At 34.2% G+C, this 10,000-nt stretch overlaps 1 protein-coding gene across 2 annotated transcripts in view; it reads left to right on the forward strand.

Annotated features, from left to right (window-relative positions):
- The window catches only part of atg10 (ATG10 autophagy related 10 homolog (S. cerevisiae)), a 54,009-nt gene that overhangs the window by 28,868 nt on the left and 15,141 nt on the right, over window positions 1-10,000 (forward strand). For both annotated transcript variants that reach the window (XM_056466672.1, XM_056466673.1), the window contains one exon: window positions 8,293-8,425. In XM_056466672.1, coding sequence (XP_056322647.1) covers window positions 8,293-8,425 — 133 coding nt within the window. The remainder of the gene's footprint in view (window positions 1-8,292; window positions 8,426-10,000) is intronic.

The following is a 10,000-nucleotide window of genomic DNA, read 5'->3' on the forward strand; positions in this document are numbered from 1 at the left end:
AACTATTTCTAAATTAAGTTCTAATCTCCAGCAAAGGAATAAATGAACAATAATAATGAAGTGTGGTCAAAACACTGAGTTATATCCAAACACACGTCCTGTTCTTATGCCCCATATGGTGATGTAGACGTTTCCAAATTTACATTTCAGTTCTTCAAAATAGCAACGCTCCAACAATGCGCCTTAACACACCTCCTTTTTAGACCAGCACACCCATGAGTCCACAAAGTGGCGCAAATGAATTTACTATTTAAACAACGTGGCGCAAAACGTGAAAATTCTAGTTGCGCTGATCTGTAAATAGCAACAAATCTCGCCAAACACGTCTTGCACCTTATTCCGCTGGGTGTATGATAGGGCTCTCAGGGATAGTGATCCGAACAACCCTCCTAACACTAACTAATCACCAAAGTCACTTAATTTGACCTATTTTGGACATATGAGAGGATGGCCTGGGAACTGAGGATGGAAAGAACCAGTCTGTTTATAAAAACAGGCCACCAAAACCAGGAATGACCTAAGTGTTTCCCCACATACAGAACCAATTACCTGTAGGAAACGCTTTGACTAATCCTGCACTTTATTGCCGTGCCGGCTTTAGTTTTGGAAAAACTTGCTAATGTTGGCCTGTGCTTTTATGTGACCATTAAGATATTCTGCTCGTTTGTCCATCACGATGTCTCAGCTTTGTCTGCACACTTCATGCGCTGTCCTGTTCTGTGAAAGTAGCAGTGCGTGACACATTTAACGAGTGTTTTTATGGGTTTTAGAAAAGTATATTGTTTGCAGGGTCGCAACATAGCCGTGCTTCAATGTGAGCTGTCTGAAAAGGGGTCAAAAAAGAGCATGATAAACAATGATATAGTCTCTCAAAAGAAAGAGTTGACTCTGAATTTAACTCAATTAACTCAACAGTCAATGTTAATTCAGTAATGGAAGAGAAAAAAGAGAGAGATGATGATGATGATGATAATAATAATATTGATAATAATAATAATAATAATAATAACTATGATAATAATAATAATATTAATATTAATAATATTAATAATAATAATAATAATATTAACAATGACAATAAAATAATAATAATATTAACTATGACAATAATAATAATTAATAATAATAACAATAATGATAATAATAACAATAATAACAATAATAATAATTAATAATAATAATAATGATAATAATAATAATAATAATAATAATAACAATGACAATAATAATAATAATAATAATAATATTAATAATAATAATAACTATGACAATAATAATAATTAATAATAATGATAATAACTATGATAATAATAATAATAATGACAATAATAATAATAATAATAATGACAATAATATTAATAATAATAATGATAATAATAATAATAATAATAATAATAATAATAATAATAATAATAATAATGACAATAATAATAATAATAATAATAATGATGATAATAATGATGACAATAATAATAATAATAATAATAATAATAATAATAATAATAATAATAATAATAATAATAATAATGCATTTGTTTGTTGTGACTTCACTCCCTCTAGTGGTGACCATTACATACGGCGCCTTTAAAACACTGCCTTATTTTTATTTTGTCTTTTTTTGTTAAATGTAATTTTTCTTTCTATCTTAATCTATCTTAATCTATCTATCTATCTATCTATCTATCTATCTATCTATCTATCTATCTATCTATCTATCTATCTATCTATCTATCTATCTATCTATCTATCTATCTATCTATCTATCTAATCTTCATCCTTGGTCTCTTTTGCTTTTTTGCTCTCTCTCATGCTTAGCTCTTTTTACTCTCTTTTCTTTCTCTTGCTTTTTCTCTTTCGCTTGTTTTGATTCTCTCTTTTTTTCTCATTTTCTTTCTTTAGTTTTTTCTATCACGTTCTTGCTACTGCTTTATTCCTGTTTTTTTCTCTTGCTTTTTTCTCTTTCTTTCTTTGTATCCCTCTTTCTTTGTATCTTTCTTTTTTCCTCTTCTTTCTTTCTTTCTTTCTTTTTCTTTCTTTCTTTCTCTTCTTTCTTTCTTCTTCTTTCTTTCTCTTCTTTCTTTCTTTCTTTCTTTCTTTCTTTCTTTCTTTCTTTCTTTCTTTCTTTCTTTCTTTCTTTCTTTCTTTCTTCTTTCTTTCTTTCTTTCTTTCTTTCTTTCTTTCTTTCTTTTTTCCTCTTCTTTCTTTCTTTCTTTCTTCTTTCTTTCTTTCTTTCTTCTTTCTTTCTTTCTTTCTTTCTTTCTTTTTCCCCTTTCTTTCTTTCTTTTTTCCTCTTCTTTTTCTTTCTTTCTTTTTTTCTTTCTTTCTTTCTTTTCTTTTTTCCTCTTCTTTTTTCTTTCTTTCTTTTTTTCTTTCTTTCTTTCTTTCTTTCTTTCTTTCTTTCTTTTTTCCCCTTCTTTCTTTCTTTTTCTTTTTTTGCTCTTCTTTTTTCTTTCTTTCTTTCTTTTTCTTTTTTCCTCTTCTTTTTTTTCTTTCTTTCTTTCTTTCTTCTTTCTTTCTTTTTCCCCCTTCTTTCTTTCTTTTTCTTTTTTCCTCTTCTTTTTTCTTTCTTTCTTTCTTTCTTTCTTTCCTTCTTTCTTTTTTCCTCTTCTTTTTTCTTACTTTCTTTTTTCCTTTTATTGTTTCCTCTTTTTTCTTTTTTCCTCTTCCTTCTTTCTTTCTTGTTCTTTCTTTCTTCCTTCCTCTTCTTTTTTCTTTTTTCCTCTTTCTTTCTTTCTTTCTTTTTTCCTCTTCTTTCTTTCTTTCTTTCTTTCCTTCTTTCTTTTTTTCTTTCCTTCTTTCCTTCTTTCTTTCTTTCTTTTTTCCTCTTCTTTTTCTTTTTTCCTCTTCTTTCTTTCTTTCTTTCTTTCTTTCTTTCTTTCTTTTCTTTCTTTCTTCTTTCTTTCTTCTTTCTTTATTTTTTCCTCTTTCTTTTTTTCCTCCTCCTTTCTTTCTTTCTTTCTTTCTTTCTTTTTTCCTCTTCTTTTTCTTTTTTCCTCTTCTTACTTTCTTTCTTTATTTCTTTTTTCCTTTTTTCTGTCTTTTCTTTTTTCCTCTTCTTTTTCTTTTATTTTTTTCCTCTTCTTTCTTTCTTTCTTTCTTTCTTTCTTTCTTTCTTTCATTGAATCACTCTCTTTCTTTCTTCCTCTTTTTTCTTTTTTAATTTTTTTTCTTTCTTTTCTTTCTTTTCGTCTCCTTTTTCTTTATTTGTCTTTTTACTCTTTCTTTCTTTTTTCTCTCTCTCTCTCTCTTTCTCTCGCTCTCTTTCTTTCTTTCTTTCTTTCTTTTTCTTTCTGTTATCATTAGAAAATAACATACCTTAGAATGTAGTGATTGACCTATCAGAATCAAGTAATTAAGAATGCTGTGTGAGCAAGACAAACCACTCCGAAACAAAATGATGTCCTCTTAAAATAACCTCATTGATGGACCCAAAAACACAGACTGGGTTATATCCTGGAATACTGCAAGTGTTCAAGGGCTCTGAAATGTGGCTGGTGTTTCTGTTCCTCCACTCTCAGCCCGTTTCATTAGAAAGCCCTTCCGGCTGATTGCAAATGACTCAACTTCTTGCATATTTACATTCAGCTCACACACATGCGATCGCGCGCACACGCGCACACACACACACACACACACACACACACACACACACACACACACACACACACACACACACACACACACACACACACACACACACACACACACACACACCACACCTTCTCCTCTCCTGAAGGAGATGCTGGTGTATTTCAGTGCCAGTGGAGTTTCTGTGTGGATGAAGTAAATGTTTCTAATGTGGTATGCCAGATATTCTGTGGTCACCGCTGGCTGATATACACTTATACGTTTATTTAATAAAAGCGTATGAATGAGTTCAGTGTTTTTATTTATTTTTATTTTTTTTAAATAACAGATTAACTACAAAATGCTATTAAAGTTATTTTACATTACGTTACGTTACATTGTTATGTTGGGTTACATTGTGTTACATTATGTTACATTACGATACGTTATTTTACTTTACATTGTGTTACGTTGTTATGTTGCATAACATTATGTTACGTTACATTGTGTTACACTGTTATGTTATTTTGCGTTACGGTTTTTTACATTACATTGTGAAATGTTGTTGCGTTATGTTACATTGTGTTACGTTGTTATGTTACAAAACGTTATGTTACATTGTGTTACAGTGTTATGGTATTTTACGTTACGGTTTGTTACGTTACATTGTGATATGTTGTTGCGTTATTTTATGTTGCGGTTTGTTATGTTACATTGTGATATGTTGTTGCGTTATGTTACATTGGGTTACGCTGTTATGTTACGTAACTATGTTATGTTACATTGTGTTACACTGTTATGGTATTTTACGTCACGGTTTGTTACGTTACATTGTGATATGTTGTTGCGTTATGTTACATTGTGTTACGTTGTTTTTTTATGCTATGTTATGTTATTTTACATTTTGTTATGTTACATTACGTTGTGTTGCGTTACTTTGCATTGCGTTATGTTATGTCATGTTATGTTACGTCATGTTATGTTGCGTTATTTTTATGCTATGTTACATTATGCTGTTATGCTATGTTACATTAAGGTACGTTAAGTTATGTTCTGTTGTGTTGCATTGTGTTAAGTTGCATTTTGTTACGTTATGTTACAATGTGTTACATTAAATTGTGTTACATTACGTCTTGTTACATTACATTGTGTATTGTTACATTACCTTATGTTGTGTTATGTTATGTTATGTTACATCACGTTACGCTATGTTGCGTTGTTATGTTACTTTATTTTTACGCTGTTACGTTACGTTATGTTACATTACGTTGTGTTACATTATGTTGTTTTACACTGTTATGTTATGTTACATTGTGTCACGCTGTTACGTTTCGTTGTGTTACATTGTGTTATGTCAAGTTGCGTTATGTTACGTCATTTTTACGCTGTTAGGCTACGTTGTGTTGCACTTTTGTGTTACACTGTTATGTTACATTGTTTTACACTATGTTACGTTATGCTACGTTATGTCACGCTATGTTTTGTTGTGTTACATTACGTTGTGTTGCGTTATGTTGGGTTGTGTTACATTGTGTGTTGTGTTACGTTATGTTGCATTGTAGTGTTACATTGTTACGATACGTTACATTGCGTTAGTGTTATGTCAAGTTACGTTGTGTTATGTACAATTATATTGTAATGGTATAAATACGTCTTTGTGGTTCGTCTATTAAAAAAAAGATTTTTTTTCTTTTTTCTTTTTTTTTTAGTCTCTCTCTCTCTCTCTCTCTCTCTCTCTCTCTCTCGTTTGTTCTTTATTTCTTTTGATTCTTTCAATTGTTCATTTGTTCTTTCTTTTTTCTTTCTTTACTTGGTTTTTCTTTCTTTTTCTTTCTTTCTTTCTTTCTTTCTTTCTTTCTTTCTTTCTTTTTTTCTTTCTTTATTCCTTTATTCCTTTCTTTCCTTTCTTTCTTTCTTTCTTTCTTTCTTTTTTTTCTTTCTTTCTTTCTTTCTTTCTTTCTTTCTCTTTCATTTTTTCTTTTTTTATTAATATAAATTTTTTAAACTTTTAATTTTTATTTATTTATTTTTTAATTCACTTTGAGCTAGTTTGTTTTCAGATTCCTATTAAAACCTAAAAAAATCATTTTTTTATTTAAAATAGAAAATCATTTAAATTGTGAAGTTTTTATTGTGATGTTTGTTGTACTTTTAATTTGTTCATTTCTAATATTAATAAACACATAATCCCAGAATTGTTTAGTAATAGTAACTCATTATTGGTGTCTGCTTTGTTGACTGGTGTTTCAGTGTTTCAGTCTCTCTGTGCATTAAAAAAAGATTGAGAAAACTTGACCTTGGTGAAAAGTGTTCGGCAGCAAGCAGGAGCATGTCGGCTACAAGAAAGGCTCTTTTTCCCCATTGTTCAGGAAAGGAAGAAAAAATATCCAGCAAGATCAGAAGATTAGAGAAGGCAGGACCGCTTCTTTTCTTTTTTCTTTTTTTTGTGGCATCCTGTTTTGAGCGGTGGAATTTTTTTTTAATGCCTCACTCAACAAAAACCTATCAGGGTTGACCATTTTTGAGCCGCAGACTTCGTCTATACTCAATGTTACTCTTTGTTTAGGAGCACCTGCACACGAAGAAGCCAGATATTAATATAAAACAATAGCTACCTTCATAATAAGTTTGGTTTGCCTCAATTTATACTTTAAACTGGTGAAATCTTTACTTGTGCGCGTGTGCGTGTGCGCGTGTGTGCATGTGTGTATGTATATATATATATATATATGTATGTGTGTATATATATATATATATATATATATATATATATATATATATATATATATATAGTTAAATTTTATTTTGTAATATTTATTTATACAGTAATATGTTTGTAATAATTATTTAATAGCAGACTGCGCTCTAGGTTAGTGTGCAGACGGCGCTCTAGGCTAGTGTTTAACAGAAGACGGCGCTCTAGGCTAGTGTTTAACAGAAGACGGCACCCTAGGCTAGTTTTTAACAGTAGACAGCACTCTAGGCTAGTGTTTAACAGAAGACGGCGCTCTAGGCTAGTGTTTAACGTCAGATGGCACTCTAGGCTAGGTTTTAACAGCAGACGGCGCTCTAGGCTGGTTTTTAACAGCAGATGGCGCTCTAGGCCGGTTTTTAACAGCAGACGTCGCTCTAGGCTAGTTTTTAACAGCAGATGGCGCTCTAGGCCGGTTTTTAACAGCAGATGGCGCTCTAGTCTGGTTTTTAACAGCAGACGTCGCTCTAGGCCAGTTTTTAACATTTAGACTAGTTTTTAACAGCAGATGGAACTCTAGGCTAGGTTTTAACAGCAGACGGCGCTCTAGGCCGGTTTTTAACAGCAGACGTCGCTCTAGGCTGGTTTTTAACAGCAGATGGTGCTCTAGGCCGGTTTTTAACAGCAGACGTCACTCTAGGCTAGTTTTTAACAGCAGATGGCGCTCTAGGCTAGGTTTTAACAGTAGACGGCGCTCTAGGCTGGTTTTTAACAGCAGATGGCGCTCTAGGCCGGTTTTTAACAGCAGACATTGCTCAAGGCTAGGTTTTAACATCAGACGGCGCTCAAGGCTAGGTTTTAACAGCAGACGGCGCTCTAGGCCGGTTTTTAACAGCAGACGTCGCTCTAGGCCGGTTTTTAACAGCAGATGGCACTCTAGGCTAATTTTAACAGCAGATGGTGCTTTAGACTAGTTTGTAACAGCAGTCAGCGCTCTAGGCCGGTTTTTAACAGCAGACGTCGCTCTAGGCTGGTTTTTAACAGCAGATGGTGCTCTAGGCCGGTTTTTAACAGCAGACGTCACTCTAGGCTAGTTTTTAACAGCAAATGGCGCTCTAGGCTAGGTTTTAACAGTAGACGGCGCTCTAGGCTGGTTTTTAACAGCAGATGGCGCTCTAGGCCGGTTTTTAACAGCAGACATTGCTCAAGGCTAGGTTTTAACATCAGACGGCGCTCAAGGCTAGGTTTTAACAGCAGACGGCGCTCTAGGCCGATTTTTAACAGCAGACGTCGCTCTAGGCCAGTTTTTAACAGCAGATGGTGCTTTAGACTAGTTTTTAACAGCAGTCAGCGCTCTAGGCTAGTTTTTAACAGCAGAATGTTTAGGAACAATCATGATGTCATCGTTTATTTTAGCCGCTCTGCTCTTTACAGCCTCTGTGATTCCTGACAGGCATGGATTGTGAAACAGTAGTCGTGTGTGTGTGTGCGTCTCCAGACTGCGCTCGTATGGAAGGAGGAGATGTTATCAGTGAAGGCATGGATGCATGAAGAATCCTGGAGTCTGTGTTGAGGGGAAACTCAAACCTCTGCTGCTCCAACATATTGCTCACACACTAATTAAAGCTGCGCATATCTTTGTGAAGTGATGTCATAGACCTGAAATCACATCACAGGGGCCATGCAAGAGTCTCAATGAATGATGATGAATGTTTCAATTCTAACAGTAATGAACAAGGCATAATAAGTATAACACTATTTAATCTGTATTTCTGAGTCTATTATGCCAGTCTTCATATCACGCCAACCTTCAGAAATCATAATAATAATGTAATATGTTAATTCAATTATCAAAACACATTCATGTTGTTTATTGCTGAATACAGCCGTGCTACATCGACTTAAACTTTGCCGGTTGTCTTAAATTTTGAGAGTTGCTTTTTGCCATTAGTGCTTGTTGCATTTATAGCTGAATCTTTATCTTGGAGCGGCATAAGTCTCACTTTCCGTCTGTTTCTGGTCTTGTTTTCCAGGCAGACGCTGAGGATGAAACGGCTGGAGTTGATGCAGTGTGTGAAAGTCATGCTGTGCTGCGCTATGAATACCACGTTCTGTATTCCTGCAGCTATCAGATCCCCGTCCTCTATTTCAGAGCATCAGCGTTAGGTACACCACAGTCCCGCTCGCCGCGTTTCTATCATTAAACCACGCAGACTTGTTTATACGCGGTCCGCTTCCCTTATCACTGTGCATTTCAGAGCCCTCGCTGCTCTGCTTTTCTCAAAGTCTGGAAAAAAACACATTTTTCAAATATACAGCGAGTCTCGACGGCAGTGTTTGAGTTCAGAGAAAGCCAGGCAAAGTTTGTGCTGTAAATATACATTAATAGCTTCCATGTCAACATTTTTAGGAGCTTTTGTTTGAGCAAGGTAGCAAATATACACATGCAATGTGAATTATTTGAAACTGATGGCTATATTCTGCAACACAGGCTTTTTGGAAATTCGTGCTTCAGTCTTTATTTTTGTAAAATTGGGAAAACGGGTTTAAACATGCATTCGATGGCAGTTTCTAAACACTAGGGGGCAGTATGACAACAATTTTTGTTTCTTTTCACACTAATGATATTTATATAGAAATATTATTGGCAAATTAGAATTATTTCCATGCAATTCTTTGCACAACACAAAAAAACCAAACAAACTACAACACGCCTTCAAACATGCAGTCTGATTTGTAATCGAATAGATTTGCGCCACCTATCTGTCTTCGTATGGACAGCTTTTCTGGCATAGTCAGTTTTGCTCGTAGGCTAGTAGATTCAGCTTTGAGTCCTATGAAGTACGCTTTCAAAAAAGAGATTAGGACATTTAGGTCAGTGGTTCTCTAGGTGGTCTGTATTTCAGAATCACAGTAATGTAGACAACGAAATCTACCCTAGGTAACACATTTAATATTCTCAAAATATAGACAGCTCTCTCTAGTAGATTTGTCATCTGAAACGTACAACGAAATGTACCACAAGTAACGCATTTCAGATTTGCAAAGATGTAGACAGCGCCCTCTTATGGATTTGTTACCTGAAAAGTATAGCGAAATGTACCCTAATTAACATATTTTACATTCACAAAATGTAAACAACGCCCTCTAGTGGATTTGGCACCTGAAATATGCAACAAATTCTACCCTAACAGGTAACGTAATTCATATTTGCTAGTTGTAGCCAGCACCCTTTAGTGGATTTGTCACCTGAAGCGTCCAACAAAATGTACCCTTTGCATTTCATAATCTCAAATTATAGACTGCGCCCTCTAGTGGATTTGTCACCTGAAACATGAAATGGAATGCACCCTAAGTAACGTATTTTAGATTTGCAAAGATGTAGACAGCGCCCTCTAGTGGATTTGTCACCTGAAACATGAAATGGAATGCACCCTAAGTAACGTATTTTAGATTTGCAAAGATGTAGACAGCGCCCTCTAGTGGATTTGTCACCTGAAACATGAAATGGAATGCACCCTAAGTAACTTATTTTAGATTTGCAAAGATGTAGACAGCGCCCTCTAGTGAATTTGTTACCTTTACTGTACAACAAAATCTACCCTAGGTAATGCATTTCATATTCGCAAAATATAGACAGCGCCCTCTAATGGATTTTTTTTTGTCACCTGAAATGTACAACGAAATGTACCCTAACAAGTAATGTATTTTCATATTTGCAAAATGTAGACAGCGCCATCT

The sequence above is a fragment of the Danio aesculapii genome, chromosome 10 (genome assembly GCF_903798145.1).
Source record: "Danio aesculapii chromosome 10, fDanAes4.1, whole genome shotgun sequence".
Classification (NCBI taxonomy): Eukaryota; Metazoa; Chordata; class Actinopteri; order Cypriniformes; family Danionidae; genus Danio; species Danio aesculapii.